We start from the raw sequence: 23682 nt of genomic DNA on the forward strand, positions 1-23682 counted from the left end.
AATGGAATTACGAACAATGATATACATACAAAAAATGAGGTCACTGATTTTACTAACCTTAACAAAAAGCAGAAGGTCATCTTAAAAAATATAATAATCACATGTTATGTGTTATGTGATCTCCTGTTGAAAAAGAATTACATAGATCAAGGTATCCAATTGTTGAGGAATAAAATATTACGATATAATCCAAGACATATTTCTACCATATCTTTAATTGGTAAATTGTCTTTACTTATGGGAGCCTTAGAAGATGCAGAATCATCCTTCAGCTTAGTAGAAAAACTTCTACAAATAGATATAAAATCTGATGACAATTATTTAGAGAAATTAACAGATGCACATATACATACTAATAGGGCATTCCTAAACATGTACCTTGAGGACTATCCAACTGCATTAAATGAAATTCTAAAAATCCATTTCAATATCGAAGAGAAGGTAGAAGAAGAAAAAAAAAAAAACAGTAATGTTATGGAAAATTATTACGCAGTTTATAGTAACAATCTAGCAGTGTCATATTTTTTTAATCATGATGTGAAAAAATCAATTCATATTATGGAAAAAACTTTGGAAAACAACTACATAAATTCCTATCCTGCTCTGGTTAAAAATTTGAACCGTGTGTATGAATTCACAAAAACAAAGGCAGAAACAGTAAACCAAATATACAACTTCATTCGACACAATTTAAATGAAGATCAAGAAATTCTTGCCATAATTCCACGCAAAGGGTAGGAGGGTTGGAGTTTGGAAGTGGTGTATATATTTGGGGTACGCCTCTTCCTGTTCCTGTTCCTGTTTTTTTTTTTTTTTTTTTTTTTTTTTTCCATCCCCATATTTCCTTTTTTTTTTACCTCCATCGTTCAGAAGTAAACAACACCTCATCAACACCTGAAATGAACAATTTTGAAATAAAAAAAAAATGTACTCTTACTCCAAATGGTGCTAAAATTGTGGGATTACCAGAAGGATTGAATAAGACGAGGAGGACACTCCATCCTCCTTCGCTTTCACGACCTTACATTGCAAGGGAGCACGATTTGAAAGTAAAAACATTTTTCACGTGAAAAGAATGCAGTTATGCATAAACAATGTATAACCATAAGTGTACATAAAAAGTATGCAAAAAAAAAAAAAAAAAAAAAAAACAGATAACCGTGGCACCTATCAAAATAGGGCAATATGCATATATTACATCCATTCGAAGAATTCTATTCATTTCCACGAATTCTGGGAAAATTGTACATATACTATATGTATATGTATATATATATGTTTTTATATGTATATATATGTTTTTATATGTATATATATGTTTTTATATGTATATATATTTTTATATGTATATATATTTTTATATGTATATATATTTTTATATGTATATATATTTTTATATGTATATATATTTTTATATGTATATATATTTTTATATGTATATATATTTTTATATGTATATATATTTTTATATGTATATATATTTTTATATGTATATGTTTTTATTTCCCCCTCCCCCCCCTCTCCTAACAATTGTTAAGCACCGAGAACATTTTACAAATACATTTTTAATCCCAAAAGGTTCTTAGTATATGGAGAGAAACAACTAAACGTTTTGTGTTGCTCTGAAGGAAAAGCTTCCCTTTCGAAGTGGCTATAACTGTCAAAAGGTTATGAAATACAACACGCGTATATATTTTTGCACATATATTTTTATAAACTCTCTTTAATAGTGAGCCTCCTCTGATGGAACGTTGAAAGCAACATTTCTGCCATGATGGTTAGGTATTTGTTCTGTCAACTAATGAGGCACCTTGTGAATGGGAAGAAAAAAAAAAAAAAAAAAAAAAAAAAAAAAAAAAAATCACAAAAATTGCACAAATTGAAGAATTCGAACAAATTGGAGAAATAGTACAACAAAATTGTACACATCGAGGACGCATTTGCAAATTGTGACCAACCACATTATTTTTTGAAATGAAGAAATGAACGCAGGAAACGTGGGGAATGGAATTTTTTTATGTTTCCCCCTCTCTACCCCCCTTCTTTTCTTTGACGAATTTGAATGAAATTTCGCAACTTATGAAGAAAAGCTAAACATTATATATACCTGAAGGGAAAAAAAAAAAAAAACTTTGTAAAAATGAATCTGCCACAACACTCCCTAAAAAATTCTTGTATCCATTTTACTAAGCATCAACGAGATATGCACCTATTTTTCTAAGATTAACAAAAAAAAAATAGAAAGAGAGAAAAAAGTATTTTTTTTTTTTTTTTTTTTTCCCCTATGTTAATCCCCAAATGAGAAGTATACGAATTGTTGGATTTTCCTTCCTTATATGTATTATTTTTTTTCCAGAATATGTATCCGTTGAAGATGGTAAGTGGGACACATCTCTCCTCATATGAACTTAAATCAAATCTTATGACATTATCAAAAAGACAGAATATTTTTTTTTTTTTTTTTTTTTTTTTATGTTGTGAACCCCTAAAGGGGTATAATAGAATATCAGGGAGGGGGAAGTTATTAGCCCTGATTAGAGAATGTGCATATTAAATGGCCAAACCATGAATTAGTCACTTAGGAAAAGTTTTTCTTCCCAAGTGGATGTATCCATATCCATGAACAATGATGGGACGTGATCATCTTATCCATTCATCTTCTTCATGTCACTTCTTCATGTCACTTCTTCCACATATACGTACAAGCACCGTGTGTCATGTTATTCCCTTTTTTTTTTTTTTTTTGCAGGGAGTTTCAAGAGCCGGGTCCTGAATCCATTTCACTACCAAAGCGAGAAGCAGAGAATCATGAAACACGTGAGTTCATTAGCTTTTCTGTACAATGAATTGAGAAACAATGTAGAGGAGTTAGAGAGAACGTATGAGAATTTCCTAAGAGCATTAAGAGCTTCGAAAGGAACAGAAGATATAATTCTGAAAAAGAATGATGTGAAAATTGCTAATTTTATAAATGAAATGGAAGAATTAAAAAGTGAATATGATGCATTCAAAGATACAATAGAAGAAAATTTGAATAATAAAAAGAATGAGTTTAACAGAACATTAAAAACAACAATTAATGGATTTTTTCACAACTCTGTAAAAGAATTGAAAGGAATAAGTAAATACATAAAATACATAAATATGAATGCGAATAATTTAAACAAAATTGTATCTAGTATATTTTCCAAAGCCATGAATTTAAGTGACATATATGAGCAAAATATAAATAACATTTACGATATTGGAAAAGAATATTATCGTATGAAATTAAGCATGTTAAGCCATACCCTCGAATCAGAATATAATGAATATAATAAAAAAGTAAAATTTATTTCAAATGAAAAATATTTAGACAAATTTTCTGATGTATTTTTTATTGAAATATTAAAAAATTATTTAAAAAATTCAAAACAAAAAACAATTATGATAGATTTATCCAATATTCTAGAAAGACATTCTTTTCTTGAATTATCTTATTTTTTTAATATTTTCTTAAAAAATTATCAAAAGGGGTTTATCATTTATGTAATTAATAGAGTCGATATTAACTATCATAATAATAAAATGATTTTTATAGAATATAAAAAATTACATGATCTTGTTAATTTTATTAAATCAAATTATGGACACCTAAAAATTGATTATATAGAAATACACATATTCAATATGTACATTTCTGTTTTTGTTAATTCAAATGGAATATTGCATCACATTAATTATGAGTATTTTCTCAATACACATTCTCTTAGTTTGTATAATGCATATAACTATGGTTATTTTTTTACAAACCAAGAAATGATGGATGAACAAAATAATCCCCATGCCGATGACACAAATGGAAATCATCATCCAGGAGGAGACCACATATACGTACTCTATGTAGGAAATCGTTTGGTACAGGACAATTACATAATGCATAACAGAGAAGACATGCTTGAATTCAAAAAGGGAAATGCATACAAAATTATTCAACAAAATAAATTCAACTCACACGATTCCTTTTTCAACATTTATCTTCTCAAACTGGAATCTGAATACAACTTCTATAACCAGTTTCTTAGTAATCACCACGAGCAACTGCACCGCTTCTCGGTGCACAATTGCAACATAATTCTCACCTATGACTCCCTCAGCAGGTTTAACATTCCCCATGAGAAATTCACCCCCCACTTCAAGTGAGTTCTCACATCGGCAACTTTTCATGTTGTGCATGTTCCCCATATCGACAACTTTTCATGTTGTGCATGTTCCCCACATCGACAACCTGTCATGTTATACATGTTCCCCATATCATCGTCCCACCATGCAGAGATGTATACATCCTCATCATTATCTACCCTGGAAAAAACTTCAACTCCCAGTGTAACTTCGTGAGCAATTATGTATTCAGAAAATCGATATACAACTTGAGAAAGGAAGAATCAAACGTTCTTGAAATTTATGCAGACGGAAATAAATTAACGCTACTTGTTAATAACAAAACGAAAAATTATAATGTAAATGTGAATAATAAAAAAAAGGATGATGCCCCTCGAGAAACTAGCCTCTTAAAAATAAAAAAATGCTTAAAAAATTTTGTAAAGAATAATTATGATGACTATTTTGATTATTTGAATATTATATATTTTATATCATCTGATTAATTAAAGACCGCACCGTTATGATCACACTACCTACACCTCAAAAGGATGGATCAAAGGAGGAAAGGAAGATCAGGTGTGTACTTCACATTGTAGAACAGAGACTTTCCTTGTCATAATTTTCCTCTCCACGCAGATCCATTTCGGCTGCATTAGGAATTCGCCGTCCCCCAATTTGTTCATGCATGCATGGGTAGATATATATACGTGCCCATTTGACCACATATATACCTAACCATGTATATATATTTTTTTTTTTTTTTTTTTTTTAATTTTTTCCAAGTTAAATAATTTTCCCGTTTGGCCTTTTGTGAAAGGAATTTTTTTTTTTTTTTTTTTTTTTTTTTTAGTTTTCCTTTTTTTTTTCCATTCTTTTTTCCCTTTTTTTTTTTTTTTTTTTTTTTTTTTTTTTTTTGTGTGTGTGTGTGTGTGTGTGAAATTCTCCAAAATGTGCAAACAAACAAATTTGTTAAGGGGAAAAATATGTACATATATATAGATACGCAAACATGCATACATATTAATGTGTATGGATGTGTATGCACGTGAATGTAAACTTTTTTGTAAAATAAATCAAGGGTTTGTTCTTGTTCAAGAGTAAGAAAATGCTGATACATACTAAATGGGCTGGAATGTTTGAAAAGAAAAGAAGAAGAAAAAGTAGACAATCGTTTCATCGCGAAGAAATTATGGTGTACATAAAATGGGATGATGCGTAATAATGTGTTTTTAATACTCATCAAGTAATGTACTTTACCCAAGCACACATTATACATGCAGAGATGCAAAGGTTATGTGTATGTAAAAATTTATTTATTTGTATGTATGTATGTAAGCGGTGTGTGTGTGGGGGGGGGTGGGTATATGTATCATGATTTGGCACCTCCGGAAAGGTAGATGAATATTTTCACAACCCCATTTTTGTGCTCGTAACGAATTTTCTCCTGTTCTATTGATTTCATGAAGTAATAGGTTCGCACAAAATCCCCTGCTTTTATTTCATGCGAATAGTAATTTGCACATTTATGAGTATCATAAGGAATTTTTTTCCCAGATATAGTGACATAATTATTGCTTGTCGAAATATTAAAATTTTGTAAATCTCCAGAAATGAAAAAAAAAAATATTACTTTTTCATTATCATAGAGTATATCTACAGGTGGAATAAAATGCATTTCACTGGATGATTCTTGCAATTTTATTTCTTCTATAAAGTCACATTTTTTTATTTTTTCTTTTCTTTTATTTATGCACCCATTTTTTGACATGCACAACTGGATAGGGGTGCTTGGGATAGCTTCCGTTTCAGTACCCTCCTCCTTGTGATTCTTGAGATTTGGAGTGTTGCCTCTGTTTCGATTTGTGTTGTTGCTTCTGTTGTTGGAATTTTCTTTTTGATTTTCTTGTTCATATTTTTGATTGCTGCTTACGCTTAGACTTCTTCTCTCTTTACTGGTATTGCCAATTTTGATACTCCCTCCTCCCCCTTTTCCTTTTTTCATCTTTCGGTTCATAGTTGGATTCTCCTGTTCATTGCTCCGCCCAAATATATCACCCCATTTTGCTTTTCGTTCAGACTGTTTATTCTTTTCCCTTAAGTTTATATTTGAATGCTCATTTTTTCCATCATTATCCTGATCCGCACATACAAATTTCCCCTCTTCACTAATATTATCAGACTCGAAATGTTCATTTAGTGAATGGTCGAAAGATTTGTCTAAAACTAGTTCATGACAGTTGAAGTCATAGAAAACCTTTTCTGTGTTTAAGTGTTTTTTCAGAATTTCAAAATTTTCCATTTTACCCAAATGTAGGCATATGCGCGTCAAGGACACTCTTCTGACAACAAATAATGAGCTTTTTCGATGCCTTCGTTAATTTTATTTTATTTTTTTTTTTTTTACTTTAATTTGTTTTAATTTTTTCAGCTTGTTTTAATTTTTTTTTTTTTTTTTCTTTTTCGCATTCCTCTTGTACCCTTTTTTTCTGACCAGCCAAAAAAAAAAACTTTCTATGCCTTAGTAAATTACACAGATCACAATAAAGGAAGACACGAAATGTTATCAATGATCATACACATGTGTTGCTACAGGGAATAATATCTTACCTGTTCTCATCATTAAAAAGAAAAGAAGTTCTACAGTTACAAATTTCCTACACCCAAGTTAATTTAAATGGGATGATAATTCAATCAAAACAAGTAAAAGAGGAGAAAAATATCACAAGTGGGCTAAGAAATGAAATATAGAATAGAAAGAATATGCATATTCCCATGTATGTACCCACATGTCTAGTCCAAGTGCAATTGGGGCGTAGCAACAACAGAAGGAACTAACGGATAGGTAGAAAAACAAAAAGATAAAAAAACGTGCAGAGAAAATCGACAAACAAAAAGACAAAAAAACGTGCAGAGAAAATCGACAAACAAAAAGACAAAAAAACGTGCAGAGAAAATCGACAAACAAAAAGACAAAAAAACGTGCAGAGAAAATCGACAAACAAAAAGACAAAAAAACGTGCAGAGAAAATCGACAAACAAAAAGACAAAAAAACATGTAGAGAAAACATGCAAAAAAAAAAAAAAAAACAAACGAACGAACAAGGAAATTTAAATGCTACTATCATTCAAGGGGGAAATGGCAAAATAAAAAAATAAAAAAAAATGTTCCTCTCTGTTTTTCCTTTTATATTTCAGCAACATGTTCGAAAAGGGCGAAGTATTTAAGGCTTTATAAAAAAAAAAAAAAATGGGAAAATAAGGCAGTAAGTTTGTAAAATAGAAAAATTCCTTCTTTCCTTTTTTTTTTTCTTTTTGTTTTTTAATTGAGAAGAATGTTCCTATAACGCCACATTATTTTATTTATTTATTTTTTTTTTTTTTTCCCCCAGTTTTTACAATTTTCGATATGCGAGGAAAATGCAGCACTGCAACAGAGTGGGTCTCACTTTTCCTGTACACATTGAAATAAACAGCAGAAAAAAAAAAAAAAAAAAGAAGAAGAGGAAGAAGAAGAACTATGCCCCAATATATATGCATACACATGTGCAAATATATACGAATTTTTCAAACTAATTTTGTTTCGAACTAAATCAGACCAGTTGTTATACACTTTTTACTTGTAGGTCTTATTTTGAGGTATTCCCAATTTCTGCGTATTTCATGGGGAACAATTTTCACACACACTTACGGACCCTTGATCTATTGTTGTTTATTTTACTTTGCTACATGCGAAAAAAAATTATATTATGCACACACACAGCGGTTAAGAAAAACATTTAAGCATATCACTTTTCCACAGTTGCATGTTCCGATTTGAGTCTTTCTTGGCAACCATCCTACACATCAAAGAAACGTAGAATTCTATGTTATTTTACAATCTTTTATCTTGTACTTCACTGTATTGTGTTGTGCTTTTTTTTTTTTTTTTTTTTTTTTTTTTGTTTTCTATTATAATATAAAATGGTAACGCATAAGACAATTCATGTTAAGGGATGATTTATTTGTACGATACACAATTGTAATGTTTGCGTGGGGAAAAAAACAAATGTTAAGGATTTCGATTTGTACAGTACTCATGCTTGTCAACATGTACCCCTACTTTCACTATTTTCATGCATGCACATTTGGAATAGGACAGGACACGTCCTATATACTTTGGAGTTTTGTTTTGTTCGTATACGTTTGGCTAAAAAGACAAAGCAGAAAATGTGTTAAAACATGGCAATGTGTGGAAATATGTGGCAACATTAAAGCTATGGCCACATCCCTTATGCACACCAAAAATTTTGCTCAATTTTTCCATACAAACATTAAAAATAAGAAAAAATGAATTTATACACGATGATCTAGTATTCACATGGGCACCTTGTGCACGCAGACGCGAGAATAAATGTTTTCACATTCATCCTATATGCAGCAACAAATGGAGAAATATATAGGTGAATAAATTCAAAAAATAGAGGAAAAGAAAAAAAAAAAAAAAACAGAAATAGAAGTAGAAACAGGAGTAGAAACAGGAGTAGAAACAGAAGTAGAAACAGAAGTAGAAACAGAAGTAGAAATAGAAGTAGAAGTAGAAATAAGAGTAGAAGTAGAAATAGAAATAGAAGTAGAAATAGAAGTAGACATAGACATAGACGTAGAAATATCTCTCCTTCGCCATATCGCTTCCGTTAAACATTCTTCTCAACGTTGACATTAACTCCCCTTATGTTGCATTCAGAACGATCTGTAATTTCTGAAATGTCAGAAAATTGGGTTTTGTTTTTGTCAATAATGGTTGGTCCACCTAACTTATGAACACCTGTATAGGTAGATTTGTCATCATGAAATCTGATATTAGAAGCTTTTGTCCCATACAAAATTGGTCCGTTCGAAGCTTCATTGCATAAAGTTTGTACAAATTTATCATAATCTAACTTATGTTTTTCAACTAAATGCTTAACCGCTTCGACAAATTGGTCATAGTTAATTCTTTTGGCTCCTTTTGTTTTAACTTTAGCAAATGTGATATCCGCGTCAACAGATGTCAAATTTTTGTTCAGCAATTCTGAGAAAAAGGGTATATGTAAGTAAAATCATAATCATATATATAAATGTACTTATATTTGGAAAAACTGCATGCTGGGGTCATATATATGCAAACTTTTACACAAACAAGCTGAGAGAAGGGTAATATGAATGAAAAGAAAAAAGTTTTTCAACTTTTCAAGTATCTTAAAAAGGGGAAGAAATAACATAAAAAAAAAAAAAAAAAAAAAATATGTATGTAAACTTTTCGCACATTTGAGTGAAGAACATATAAAAAACTCATACAAAGAAGATAATATGTATATTACACGAATTTATATATATGTACATATGCACACGCAAGCGAACAACGAGTTAAATATTCTTTTGAATGTCATTACTAGAGTCCTTTAAAATTTTTACGAAGGTTCTGTTATCCATTTCAGTGGCGTTCTTGGTATATATGTAAAAAGCGTTTTCCATTTTTGATATATAGTATACACTGCTTGGATCGAAAAAAAAAAAAAAAAAGTTCATACACCTGTCCTAGTTGGAGTAACTGGAATTAAATGAAATAAAAGATAACAACGTGAACAAGCAAAGGTAGGTCCTGTTTCTTATGTTTCGCTTCTTAAAATGGCCAACGTAAGAAAGCAAATTAGAGAAAGCTCGAAATGATGTATAGGTGAAAGAATTAATCTGGAACTTCAAAATAGTTGTGAAGGGAGAGAATAAAAAAAAGAAAAAAATAAACATAAAAGTAAGCAAAAAGGTTAACATAAAGGTGAGCAAAAAGGGTGGCAAAAAAAAAAAAAAAAAAAAAAAAGAACAAAAGAACAAAAGAACAAAAGAACAAAAGAACAAAAGAACAAAAGAACAAAAGAACAAAAGAACAAAAGAACAAAAGAACAAAGAACAAAAGAACAAAAGAACAAAAGAACAAAAGAACAAAAGAACAAAAGAACAAAAGAACAAAAGAACAAAAAAGAACAAAAAAGTTGTTTAGACAGGGAATAAATAAAATAGGGAAAAATTTTTCATAAAGAGTAATGTATAAGGTTTGTTAAAGTCAATTCAAAATAAAATTGTTGTATTTCTTTTTTTTTTCTTTTTTTTTTTTTTTTGTTTAAAAATTATGGACTTGTTCATATAGAACTATCCGTTCATACATTTTATAAGAATGAATTGTTCATACGAATGTGTGTAACCCCAAAATGTAGGTTTTTTTTTTTTTTTTTTTTGTTGTTGTTGTTGTTGTTGTTGTTTATCCATTTTGACGCTAAAGACAAATGTTGGAGTTTTTTTTATTTTTGGAATGTGCTAGCCAATTGTGAAGGAGATTTTTTTTTTTTTTTTTTTTTTTTAATACCCCCCCCTTTAAGTATGAACAACAAGAAGATGTGCACACATAATTGTAGAGGTGTGCAATACATATTTTCTTTATATTGTTATTCTCATCACTATTTTTTTAAATGCATGAACAGGCGAAAAAAAAAAAAAAGAGAAAAAAAAAAGGTAAAATAAATCATAAATGTAAAATTAATCATAAATGCAAAATTAATCATAAATGCAAAATTAATCATAAATGCAAAACTAATCATAAATGCAAAATTAATCTTAAATGCAAAATTAATCATAAATGCAAAATTAATCTTAAATGCAAAATTAATCATAAATGCAAAATTAATCTTAAATGCAAAATTAATCATAAATGCAAAATTAATAATAAATGCAAAATTAATCAAAAAGGTGAACACATTAAAAGCTTCTATAATTTTCCACAAGCACTTTTCAGTTTAACTTTTTACAAACTTCTAAAGAGTAGCATTTTTTAGCCAGCTGAAAGGAACCTACTATTCGTTAGATCTCAATAGGTGGGCATGCAGAAATTTAGCTTGGGCTTGATAAAAAAAAAAATAATAAAGTTAAATTAAAATACTACGTTATACTTTATTTTATTATTATGTTTTTTACTTTTTTTTAAATAAGGAATGAAAATCTCACAAACTGATTAGCATCATATACGTTTGAACAATTTTCAGCTTTTGTAGCATTTTTTGGCCGCTCTTCGCACTTTTTAAGCAATTAATTTTTTCGTTCATATTTCACACTCTTAACATTACGCAAAGACAAAAAATGAGCCGTATCAATATACTTATAAAACTGGTGAATATGCCAAATTTTATGGTAAGGTTTACGCTCTAATAAGCGTAGTGGAAAATGTTCTATGTGTCATTCATTTTAACAATTCATTCTGTAGACCTTGCAAAATGAATGCATATTTTATATTTTCTTTTCTTTAACCCTACTTTTTCCTCCCTTTATATATATATATATAATCCCCCCCCAAGCAAACGAAAATACGATATTTTTCAGATAGGAAAAGGAAAATTATGAACGGAACAGAATATATCAGAAGAAAAACCGGATACGGAGGAAGAATAAGAAGAAATCGACAGGCACCGGCTTATAAAAGGTGATGGCAAGCTATGAGACAAGATTTGCTTTTTTTTGTAAAATTAAAAAAAAAAAAAAAAAAAGTAAGAGAAAGGAAAAGGAAAGTAAAGAAAAGAGATAGAAAGGAGATAGAAAAGAGATAGAAAAATTACCCCTACCGTTCTTCTATCCCTTTTCTTACTAAGAAAGTAGCATAACATTTTCATAACACATACATGAAGTTTTTTTTTTTTTTTTTTTTATATATATGTGTATAAATGAGTGTACTTTCCACATCTTTATAGTATGTAGAGGTCTTAGATGAGCACCGTTTGGGTGTTTGATTTATGCTTGATTTCGTTCACAATAAAATAATATACATATTGCCCATGCGCACATAAATTCACAGTCAACAAATGAAAAATATACATATATATATATGTATATATGGTACCCTTGAGGGATGTAAAAAAAACCACTAACAGATTTGCACACACTTATGTAAAGTGGAGGAACACACACCTAGCTGATTTATCGGCTAAATTTTTTCAAAAACAGACATTTTTGCTGAACGTGCAGAATTGTTTACCTTTAACTCCATTTCGCTTGGAGTTATTACATTTTCGTTAACTTTTACCCATAATTTTTTTTCCCCTTGTATAAACGCTTCAACACATCTATATTCCAAGGAATGGTAGGAAATAACAACTAGTCTTTTTCTTGGTTTTAGTAATTTGTAACATGATAATAAAAACTCTTTTAATGCATTTAATTCATCGTTAATATAAATTCTAAAGGATTGAAATACCCTAGATAAAACCTTTTGATTTGCTTTGTAATTCTGTTTACATGTTGAAAGAATAATGTCCCGTAGATGATATGTTGTCGTAATCATTCCATTGCTTTTTCTCCACTGAATAATTTTTTTTGCAATTTTTGATGCCTTCTTTTCTTGACCATAAGTGTACATGATGAATTTTAACTGTGTGTAATTGTATTTATTGAGGATTCTTCCTATTTGCTTTTTCGATGCATTCGTAGTGCTAAACTCGTTCATATTGTTCGAATCCTTAGAATTATCTGACTGATTTGAATCCCTCGAAATGGATGGCCCCTTCGAATCGTACGGATCAGTGAATCCACACATTTTGGCATACTCTGCTGTTGTGTATTTGTCCATACACATGTCAAGAAGATCATTATATTTGTAGCTAAACCCTCTCTTTCTACATTTTAGCTGATGGGTAGACATACCTAAATCTATTAATATTCCACTGTACTTACCAAATAGTGGAAGCGAATGTCGATAAAGTAGGTTCATAATGTTTCTATAGTCTCCATGTATTATGGTTAATTTCTCTTGATCTAAATACTTCTGTAGTTTATGTTTATTATAATATATGGATTCTATGTCTTTGTCTACTGCTATAACTTTGCAGGTTTGAGGAAAGTTTTTTAAAATTTCCATTGTGTGACCTCCTCCTCCCAGAGTCGCGTCGATATAGTACTCTGTCGAATTCACCTCCATTGGGAGAAACGGTACTGATGATGAGGGGGAAGATGTGGGTAAAGCCGAATCTGGTGTGGGAGAGGACAAATCTGGTGTGGGAGAGGACAAATCTGGTGTGGGAGAGGACGAATTTGGTGTGGGAAAGGACGAATCTGGTGCGGGAGAGGACAAATCTGGGGCGAGAACGGATGAAGCAGATGCAGAAGGTCTGGCAAAAGCACCCCTTTGTGACTTTCCCTCATTCAGGGTTTCACAATTTTCCATTTTTCCACGTACGACAGAAATTTCTTTTTCCTTTTCTTTTATTTTTCCTCCTACAGTTTTATTACCATCATAGAGTGGGGGAATGCCCTTTGGATCATCCCCATCTGTGTGATGCCTTCTTTGGCCTCCATTTCTGAAAGAGTCATTTCTAAGGTACTCTATCACTTCATCAACTAACACTGGGGTATGATACACATATGATTTGTCAAATATATTGGACTCGTTTTGATTTTCCCCTTTTTCTTTTATGGAAATGTGTGAAAAAGAATGATACTTGAATTTAAGCACTCCCTTGAATTGGCCTCGGTTAGTACTGATACTACACCTTTTTCGAGAGAAAAATGGAGTGATGAATGTTTCATGAAGGTATTTTATTTGATAGCTGTGGATAAACGTGTTAAGCAGTACAAAAAGAAGGGACACATGTTTGTACATTCAGCATGTGGGGTCCTAAACAAGCAGTTGCCAAAGGGGGAAACAAAATATGAAAAATAAAAATAAAGACCAAACTGAATAAAGGCAAAACTAAATAAGGGCCAAACTAAATAAGGGCCAAACTAAATAAGGGCCAAACTAAATAAGGGCCAAACTAAATAAGGGCCAAACTAAATAAGGGCCAAACTAAATAAGGGCCAAACTAAATAAGGGCCAAACTGAATAAGGGCCAAACTAAATAAGGGCCAAACTGAATAAAAGCTAATTTTTCTAAGTGAGCATTATAGATGAAACTGTTGTGCGATGCTCCAAAGTGGTTCCTAAAATGAGATTTTTTTTTTTTTCTTTTTTTTTGAATTGATGAAAGATTGTTGTGAATTTGTTTGGTGCAAAAGTATGACCATGCAAATGCAACACATTCTAAATGTGCATAAAAATAGAATAATGGGCAAAGAATAATGAATAAATAAATAACAAACTATAGTGGGCAAAATAGAGATGAAAAAAAAAAAAAAAAAAAAATGGCAATAAATCAGTTAAAGGTCGCCCTCTTTCGTTACATTTTCTTTGCAAAAGTTCCACTTCAACATGTTATCATAATGATATTATGCCCTCTCTTCAAAAAAAAAAAAAAAAAAAAAAATGCAACACTTTTAATAGCCTCTGTTTTTACCCATATAATTTATTTTTGCGTGTATGTTTTTTTTTCTGTTCATAACAACTGTACGTAACATTTAGCTATACCTTTACCAACACGTGTACATGTTAGAATCATTTTCAACTTTTGCAAATATGCCAATTTGGGACACTCGTGAATTTGAGAAGAATTATCGGAGATAATACTATTTTTAAAAAAGTGAAACGGGTGAGAAGCACAAAACGGAGAGAACACAGAACAAAAATGAAAAATAAAAAAAAAAAAATAAAATAAGACATCGCAAACACTACCAACTCAAAATGAACGTATCTGCGTACATTTTGACATCCCTACTTTTGTACATATCCCTTTTGAATTACAAAAGATTCGTGTTCTACTTTATTAACCTCCATGTGAACAAAGAACTGGAAAAGGTAGCTAGAGTGTATGTTTCATTTGATCATTATTTGCACATTTTCTTAGAATATGGATTCGTTTGCATTTACATTTTAATTGCATTTCAGCCGAACAAAAATGTCTACTCGAAACGGAGTAAATATAATTATATATTTGCAAAAGTGTTATTAGTATATTTTTTTTTTTTTTTTTTCCACTTTCTTTTGAATATAAAAAACAACTTCCCTCTAAATTTATTTTACTTAATTATCATAATATTCCATTTGTCAGAATTCTTTCTGTCGTTTTTACATAATAAAAATAATCACAATTATTACAATTTTTTAGTAAATCCAAACTATGGTTATGTATATTTTTTCATACTAACCCTTTTTGAATATTATGCTAAGATATTTTTATTTCCCTTTTTACACATTTTTGAAAAGTACATAAACAAAAAAATCATTCATAAACTTTTATTAGTAAATTATTTTTTTCTTCAAAATCATCTATATAATGGTTCTCACATATGCACCTACTACTATATTAATCAAATTAAAATAAATACCAATAATGATTTATATCCATTAAATGAAATTCTGGGAAAGCCAAACCTATTCGCCAAATGGAAACTACAGAATGGAAATCAAGTTTCAAATAATTTTTTACTAAAGAAAGGAAAATTAGTTAATTTATCAAAAAAGTCAAGTTTTTTACACCTTTTCAAGAATAGAGTACTAATAAAAGGGATACTAGGTAAGAGTTCATTTCTACATTCCCACAGAACCATTTTCCCTCCTTATGTCTTAATTGAACATAGAAATCAGTATATTCCATTAAAACGAGATTTTCAAATCACACCATTCAGCACGAACGAGGATTTCATTGTCTCATCTAGTGGCTCTGCCAATTTAGACACTAACCATGAGAGAACATATGCTCAATGCCTGTTCACCACAACTACATCATCCAGAGTAGACATAACAAATAGAAGCATAACAAATCGAAGCATAATAAATGGGGACATAATCGATCGAGGCATAATCGATCGAGACATAATAAATGGAGACATAATAAATGGGGACATAAATAAAACGTACAAATCGTACGACTTAAATAATTCTTTATTTCAAAAAATTGTTTTAAAATATGCAAATATATTTTTTAGGTATCATGCGATCCAAAATGTTGAGAAAATATACAACTACTACCTTTTGGTAATATTATTGTCCCTTTTGATTAGCGTTCTGGGAATGCTTTTGAGAGTATTTGCTCTTATTCATTGTTCTAAGAATTTCTCTTTTTACGTTCAGAACACTGGATGTTTGGTTTATAAGTCGATCAAGGGAAAACACAAGTTGGTGACATCTGGATTGTACAAGTATATGAGACATCCCTCTTACACTGGTTGGTTTTACTATGCATTGTGTAAGTTGAAAAATGTCAAATGGTGATAAGAATGATGCATATTTGGCCACACATTCTCCATACCAATAAAAAAAATTATGTGAAAAAACACCTTTTTAGATAGATACCCAATTCTCGACCATAAGACACAGGCCTCTAAAATTACATACATTTTTATGTATAAAAATCGACACGTCTTCGCGAATTCATCACACTGCTTCTTTTTTTTTTTTTTTCAGTTTTGCAATTATCCCTATTTAACATTTTCTCCTTTATTTTATGTTTTTTCATATCGTGGACATATTTCTACCGAACAATCAAAATGGAGGAAAAATACTTACTTGAGTGTTACGGAGAGGAGTACAGAAAATACAAAGAACAGACGCCAAACATATAGTAAGGAATAGTACAAAAAAAAAAAAAAAAAACAACCAACACTTGGTGCTTTGCATACACACACAAGTGATGTGAAAAAAAAAAAAAAAAAAAAAAAAAAAGAAAAAACGAACATTTCATACTTGTGTGCATACACAAGTATGATGTAAAAAAATGTACATGAAAACTACGTTTTTTTTTTTTTTTTTTTTTTTTTTTCTTTTTATTCCTTGTAGTATTCCCTTCATGAGCGGAATTTAACATTTGAACGAAAGGCAAAGCCTCTCGAAGAGTACACCTGATAAATATATGTTCTTACACTGAACTGGGGTTTTTACTTACGCAAATGTGAATATGTATATATGTAAGCACTTACGTGTGTACGTCTACTTAGGTATATGCATTTGGATGTTTATCTTGCTTGGTGCTCCTTTCCAAACCTTTTTTTTTTTTTTTTTTTTTTTTTTGTCCATTTTTTTTCCATACTGCAGTCTAACCAAAACAGTGCATCTAAGCAAGCAGCACATGGAGGGTAACACGGTCCAGTGTGTTCTTATAATTTTATATTAACGATTACCCTGATTTTTAAGCGTTCATGCAGTGATACAGTCTTTCACTGCTTCTATTTTTATTTTCGCTTTTAAATTATCACATTCATCGCTCTCTTTGTTTTCTAGAGAAACATTTTCCCCATTGCTCCTCCACAAACCTAGAGCTGTATGCACAGCACTGTTGTATACGTTAATATACTTATTTGTATAAAGTTTTTCATCGATAAAGTATTTTAGTTCCTGCGAAAGAATTAAAAAAGTGTGTGGTGAAACATCGACATAATTCCTTCGTTTCGTCCGCTTCGATGCGCATGAGGGGAATCACGCACGTACACATACATATGGACATGCACATGCACAAACGCGTATGCACAGGTATACACATATTTTCCCTCTCTTCTCTCACTCCTGTGTACATACATTTAAAGCGCTTTCATGAGATCCTTCAACGAACAGACTGGGATATTCGTAATGATTCAGACATCGCACTAGTTGGAAACCTGTAAAAAGGGAGAAAAACTTTTTTTTCAATAGTGTTCCTTTGAATGGTTCATTGTAATACATACCATGGGAAAGCATAACTCAATTGTTTTCCCCTGTCGACAACAATGTTCTTAGGTAATTTATACAGATGAGACTACCGTAGCAGTTTGGAAAAATACATATGTGCATATAGTTTTTTTTCGCTCTTTTTTGTTTGCTCTTTTTTTTCTCCCTTTTGCTGCTCACAGTTGTGCTCCGTGTTGTAAGAGACATCGACAAACCCGTCATCTCCGTAGACTTTAAAGTCAAATATTTTATTACACGAATTAACGGAAATATTAAAGTGGCAATTTAAGGAGGCGAAGAGTGCACTACCAACAATGGACTTAATTGTGACATTTTCACTTTTTAAAGAATAGCATTTAGCTGAAACACTCTTTGGTTTTCCAAATAAAAATTCAATTAACGAGATTATTAGAACAGTTCTGTAAAATAGGGCATTTTCTACTCCCTCATTTTCGGTTAAAAATGGAATAAACGTGGATTCTATTTGTACCGCATGTATATGCCCTCCTAACTCGTTAAGTATATTTTTAAGACTGTAAAAAACTCGCTCATTTATTAATGGGTTAAAGATATTCCAATAGAATTGTCTATTAATATGTTTAAATTCTTCCTTAACGTCATATACTATATTGGTATTCATATTAAAATTATTTATCAATCTTTTTAATTTTTCTAATTTTTGAATATTTAATGTCGGTATGTTAGAACTAAATATATAGTAAAACTTTTTTTTATTTATTACATACTCCAAAATAAGCTCATGCAACTTCGTTGTAGATATGGCTAAAAATAACAAGTCTACATTTTCAAAATTTTGATTTTCTATAAATTTTAAAACATTATCATGTGTATTCGTCTCTGTCTCGTGCAGGCCAAATGTGTCTACATAGCATTTTTTCAATTTCTCATCATCACAAAAAAGATATTTTATTTCCCATTCATTTCTTAACACTGGAATCCATACGAACCCCTCCTTGTCACAAATTAGGAATAGACGAGCTTTTTTTAAAGGCATTTCTTCTAACCAATGGGAGTTGGAAGTGTAACTTTGAAGATTTACCCGTACGTATGCCAAAATTGGAATACCCGCTTGGTTTGCTTTGGTTTGCTTCGTTTTGCGTCAGTACGCTTATATTGTGTGTTTAACAACTTTTGCAATCAAACGCAGTTCCCTTATCATTACCCCAAAGGAGGAAAGACGAAAAGGACGAAGCAAAAAAAAGGTTAGAATTTATTTATCCCTTAGCAGACGGATGGAAAATTAAAAACAAAAATGTTTCAGAAATGTTCTTTGTTAGAAAAAAAAAAAAAAAAAAAAAAAACCTAAAACGGGTAAGTCCATCCAGTATGAAAAAAAAAAAAAATAAATAAATAAATTATTACACTCATGCAATGCAGATATAATGTTAATAAGAATAAAAAAAAAAAAAAAATAAAATAATAAAAATAAAATTATGCACGTTCATGCAACTGTGTGAAAAAATATGAACAAAATGAAAAAAATAATTATGAATAGTCATAACTATTTTCTACACATTATTACTTTTTTTTTTTTTTTTTTTTTTTTTTCCCCTCCCCCCTTTCCCCATATTCCTAACATGGTGCGAATGTATGCATACACAATAATGTGGAATATAGAAATTTTTTTTTTTTTTTTAACCATTGTTACATAAATAAAAATTAAACGTTGCTAATGCAAATTTCTTTCGATTGTTAATTGTTGTAGTGTTAAAGTATACATAATTATTATGTTAACATTGTTTAGGGAAGAGAAAGGGAATTGTAATCATATATGAACAAAGAAAGTAAAATTATTTCTTCTTCAATTTTATTACCCAATGAATTGAGCAATTTATGGCATCTTTACAAAGTGCCACACACTCAACTTAGGTCCCTCTCCCATTCGATTATTTTTTTTTTACTTTTATTTAGACAACATTCCCCACAAAAGAGAAAAATCTTCCCATTGCAATAGTAGTAAGTCCATTTTCATTATCACTACTGCTACACTACTGAAAAACTACTCTACTACTATGACCATGTAATATGTCAGCCGAGATGGTGTGGTGTGAGCTTTATCATAAAGAAAAGCAAAAAAAAAAAAAAAAAAAAAAAAGTGAATATCGATAGGTATTCCTGATGCAATGGGAGAGATATGTAAAAGCATCATGTGTATAACATGGAGAAACATTCATTTTGGGATACCTCAATGATGAAGAAAGACAGAAAAATAGTAAAAATGAAATATATATACAACCCTATATTTTCGGAACTGAAGTCGCACTTTGCCAGAAATGGAAGCAGAATGTTGCAGTAAAAGTGGCTACAGTGGTTTATTTGCCCTTTTCCCCCTTAACGCCCATTCACGTTTGGGCTCGTAAAAATGGAAGTATTCATTTAATGCGTCCATGTTCGGGTCCCTTCCGTGCGTTTTCATTCATTTTATTTCATTTAATTTGTTTTGCCTAATTTGTTTTGCTAATTTGTTTTGCTAATTTGTTTTGCTAATTTGTTTTGCTAATTTGTTTTGCTAATTTGTTTTGCTAATTTGTTTTGTTTAATTTGTTTAATTTTTTTTCGTTTCTCTCCTTTTCGCCCTTAATTCCCATGCCCATATGTGTTTGCCTCACTTGGTATGGAAAAAATGGGACCATTCCCTAAGGATAATCGCAAAGGGATTTGTGCTTCAAATAAATGACGGAAAAAAGAATTAATCAGAAATAATGCTTGTTGTTTCTGTATCCATCGTTCACTACATATAGGATAATATCGCAGCCCAAGCAAAAAAAAAATAAAAGCGTGTTAAATGTATATTTTGCTTAGTACATATTTTTTGCACTGTAAAGGTAGAGGAGATTTAAAAAAAGGTTCATGTGATACTACAGTATCCTAATTTAACATATACGAATGAATAAAAAAATGTGCACGAGCGCGAACACAAACGTGAACTATGTGAAACTTTATTTTATGAGAAGATTACACGAATTTTATCATGTTCATTGGCTGAAGTAATGGTGTTAATTTGAGGTGCGTGTACCATTAAGAAAGTTATCACTTTTTTTTTTTATATATATTTACGAGGGTGCAATTTTTCTTCCTATAACTTTTTTTTTTTTTTTTTTTTTTTTTTTTTTTTTTTTTTACCCTCGCTTTAATGAATATGTCGCAATGAATAAGAAAAAAAAAAAAAAAAAAAAAAAACGCATTTAGGATGTATGACATGTACACAATACGTTTACGTTAAAGAACATATTCCCGTCAGCTCCATTTTGCTACTCTTTACAAATTCTTCATTTTTCGAAGTCAAAAATTCCCCTTCTTCCCACTTCATCTCGCTCCCTCTTTTAAGAGGCTACATTTATTTGTACCCAAAATTTGTCTCAACCTCTTTGAGGTCTAAAAACCGAGGTCCCCGAAGAGAGAGACTAGGCAGGTACACATAAAAAGACTGAAATTTATGGCTTAAATTTTTGCATCCATATGTAAGAAGAATTTTTGGGAACCATTTTTGAGAAAATTTTGGGAACCATTTCTGAACCGAGCACAGCAAACTGTTCCCACTCTTGTACCTCCAAACGCAGTGCGACCAAAATGCATAAGACTTTGAGAAAAATTTTCGACAGCAAAATATGCGACAAAATAGAGAATATGAAAATACTGCTGGTGGGGGCAGGAGGAATAGGAAGCGAATTTCTAAAAAACATAATCACGATAGGATGTAGAAACATAGACATAATAGACATTGATACAATTGATATAACAAATTTGAATAGACAATTTTTATTTAAAAAAGAAGATGTAAAAAAATACAAATCATTTGTAGCAAAAGAAAGGGCTCTGAAACATTGCAAAGATTTAAACATCAATGCATACACATTTGATGTTTGCACAATGAAGAGTAGTGACATATCCAAATATGATTATGTGATCAATGCATTGGATAATATTAAGGCAAGGAAATATGTAAACAAATTATGTATAATGGAAAAAAAAGTATTAATAGAAGCAGGAAGTACAGGATATAATGGTCAAGTATATCCCATTTTTTCTAATGAAACCAAATGTTACAATTGTGAAGAAAAACCTAAAAACAAAACTTATGCCATATGTACAATTAGACAGACTCCATCTTTACCAGAACATTGTGTTGCTTGGGGAAGACTCATTTTTGAAACTTTTTTTTGTAAAAGTGATAATGAAACATTAATTGATATTAAAAATCACATCGAAGAAGAGTCTAAAAAAAGAAATATGGAACAAAAGGAAATAATTATCTACATTTTTAATTACCTCTTCCATGACACCATCAAGGAACTCGCGGTATTGAAAAAGGATTATGCAACGGAACCAATTCCCATACTGTTTCAGTGGAATAATTTGCTGCAAAATGTGCCCACTGAGACAGCACATTCGAATATATGGAACAATGATAATGTGAATGAAAAGAAGGAAGAAAATAAATCTGGAAAAATTAAAAAAGGGAACCACGAGCAGGTAACACCTGCTTCTCCTAAGGAAGAACCAAATGAAAGGACAAATGAAAAGAGAGATTCCAAAGTCGACGAAAACAGCAAATCGCATAAACATAAAGGAAGTGAACAAAGCAACATTAAACTGTGCTCACAGAATATATGGAATAAGGAAGAATGCGTAAAAATGTACATAGAATCATTCAATAAATTGTATAAAAATTTAAATATAAATAAACAAGTAGAAGAATATATAATATTCGACAAGGACGATGATGATTGTATGAACTTCATAACAGCCATATCAAATTTAAGAATGATGAATTTTTCAATTAAACAAAAAAGCAAATTTGATGTGCAGTCTATAGCAGGAAATATCATCCCAGCCATTTCCTCCACTAATGCCATTGTGGCCTCACTTCAAATCTTTCAGCTCATTCATGTCATTGAATACTTTGAGCGTGCAAAAGGGGATGAAAAGGAAGTTCAAAAAACCACTTTAAGAGATAGCAAAGCAAAACATGTATGGGTCAAAAGCATTGTTAGTGGAAACAAAATGTTTTCGCGTGGGAATATTGTAAATGCAGAAATTTTGGAAGCACCAAATCCAAACTGCTACATATGCCAACAACCAATGATAGATATTTATATCAAAAGTTTTAATGATATCACACTATATGATTTTGTAAAGGATATATGTACAAATGAGTTGTCTTTCTTGTACCCTTTTCTAGACAAGCAAGACAGAAACATATTTGATTACGATTTGTTTTTGGAAAATGATAAGGAATATATAAAAAGTTTGTACAACTCCCTCGCCTACTGGGACATTAAAAATGATGAAGTTTTAATTTTGACAGATTTTCAAAATGATAAGGACCAATTAGAAATTCACCTCAAGGAGGACCCATCCCTCCAGACGCCTTTCCACATAAAGCAAAAAATTGCCAAAAAAAGAAAGGCAGAAATTTTCCACAAGAAGGAGGGGGAAGAAGAAGAAGAAGAGGAGGAGGAGAAAGGGCCATTATCCGACAGGTATAACAAATGTGTTATAAATTTTTCTCACCACAGAAGTTTTCTATCCTAGCACTTTCACACTGTAGAAGTTTATTGCGCTAAAAATTTCACCATCGTGATAAATGCACACAGGCATATGCTACAAAAAGTTGATCATATTTTTTTTTTTTTATCTATTTTTTTTTTTTTTTTTTTTTTCCACTCCCCGCTTCGCAGCACAAAAAAAAGGAAACATATAAACCAAGATGAACCAGAAAGAAATAAAAAGAAAGCTCACACTATGGACATGGTACAAGAAATCGTGATAGATGATGACGAAGAAAAAGTGAATGAAAACATGGTACTAATTGATTGAGTCGGCATTATTATTATGGCTCACCTGTTATGTTTTCTCATTTTATCTATAACCCGTTTTGATTATTGCGCATATATGGAGGGGGGGGGGGGGGGAACTACTTTCCCCCCTTTTTCCCTTTAAAAAAA

General features: G+C 30.8%; 8 protein-coding genes across 8 annotated transcripts in view; 4 read left to right on the forward strand and 4 right to left on the reverse strand.

Moving 5' to 3' along the window:
- The window catches only part of PGO_145360 (hypothetical protein, conserved), a gene marked incomplete at both ends in the record, with an annotated part of 1269 nt that extends 531 nt beyond the window's left edge, over positions 1-738 (forward strand). The window contains one exon of the mRNA XM_028690526.1: positions 1-738. This exon is cut by the window's left edge and continues 531 nt beyond it. Coding sequence (XP_028546327.1) covers positions 1-738 — 738 coding nt within the window.
- Positions 739-2298: 1560 nt separating this feature from the next.
- On the forward strand, positions 2299-4646 carry PGO_145370 (hypothetical protein, conserved; the record flags this gene model as incomplete). The annotated part of the gene is made up of 3 exons (XM_028690527.1): positions 2299-2377; positions 2750-4178; positions 4313-4646. 3 exons carry the CDS (start codon positions 2299-2301, stop codon positions 4644-4646), a joined length of 1842 nt encoding a protein of 613 aa, XP_028546328.1.
- Positions 4647-5512: 866 nt separating this feature from the next.
- Positions 5513-6442, reverse strand: PGO_145380 (hypothetical protein, conserved; the record flags this gene model as incomplete). The annotated part of the gene is made up of 1 exon (XM_028690528.1): positions 5513-6442. The coding sequence occupies one exon, from the start codon at positions 6440-6442 to the stop codon at positions 5513-5515; it is 930 nt and encodes a 309-aa protein (XP_028546329.1).
- Positions 6443-8816: 2374 nt separating this feature from the next.
- Positions 8817-9636, reverse strand: PGO_145390 (p25-alpha family protein; the record flags this gene model as incomplete). Its single annotated transcript, XM_028690529.1, has 2 exons — positions 8817-9193; positions 9555-9636. The coding sequence occupies 2 exons, from the start codon at positions 9634-9636 to the stop codon at positions 8817-8819; spliced, it is 459 nt and encodes a 152-aa protein (XP_028546330.1).
- Positions 9637-12127: 2491 nt separating this feature from the next.
- On the reverse strand, positions 12128-13798 carry PGO_145400 (S-adenosyl-methyltransferase mraW; the record flags this gene model as incomplete). Its single annotated transcript, XM_028690530.1, has 1 exon — positions 12128-13798. The coding sequence occupies one exon, from the start codon at positions 13796-13798 to the stop codon at positions 12128-12130; it is 1671 nt and encodes a 556-aa protein (XP_028546331.1).
- A 957-nt stretch (positions 13799-14755) lies between these two features.
- On the forward strand, positions 14756-16874 carry PGO_145410 (protein-S-isoprenylcysteine O-methyltransferase; the record flags this gene model as incomplete). Its single annotated transcript, XM_028690531.1, has 3 exons — positions 14756-16259; positions 16478-16634; positions 16850-16874. 3 exons carry the CDS (start codon positions 14756-14758, stop codon positions 16872-16874), a joined length of 1686 nt encoding a protein of 561 aa, XP_028546332.1.
- A 332-nt stretch (positions 16875-17206) lies between these two features.
- PGO_145420 (hypothetical protein, conserved) lies at positions 17207-18728 on the reverse strand (the record flags this gene model as incomplete). The annotated part of the gene is made up of 3 exons (XM_028690532.1): positions 17207-17404; positions 17585-17664; positions 17894-18728. The coding sequence occupies 3 exons, from the start codon at positions 18726-18728 to the stop codon at positions 17207-17209; spliced, it is 1113 nt and encodes a 370-aa protein (XP_028546333.1).
- Positions 18729-21304: 2576 nt separating this feature from the next.
- On the forward strand, positions 21305-23554 carry PGO_145430 (SUMO-activating enzyme subunit 2; the record flags this gene model as incomplete). The annotated part of the gene is made up of 2 exons (XM_028690533.1): positions 21305-23217; positions 23416-23554. The coding sequence occupies 2 exons, from the start codon at positions 21305-21307 to the stop codon at positions 23552-23554; spliced, it is 2052 nt and encodes a 683-aa protein (XP_028546334.1).
- Positions 23555-23682: the final 128 nt, after the last annotated feature.

Source organism: Plasmodium gonderi (genome assembly GCF_002157705.1).
Source record: "Plasmodium gonderi DNA, contig: Chr14, whole genome shotgun sequence".
Lineage (NCBI taxonomy): Eukaryota > Apicomplexa > Aconoidasida > Haemosporida > Plasmodiidae > Plasmodium > Plasmodium gonderi.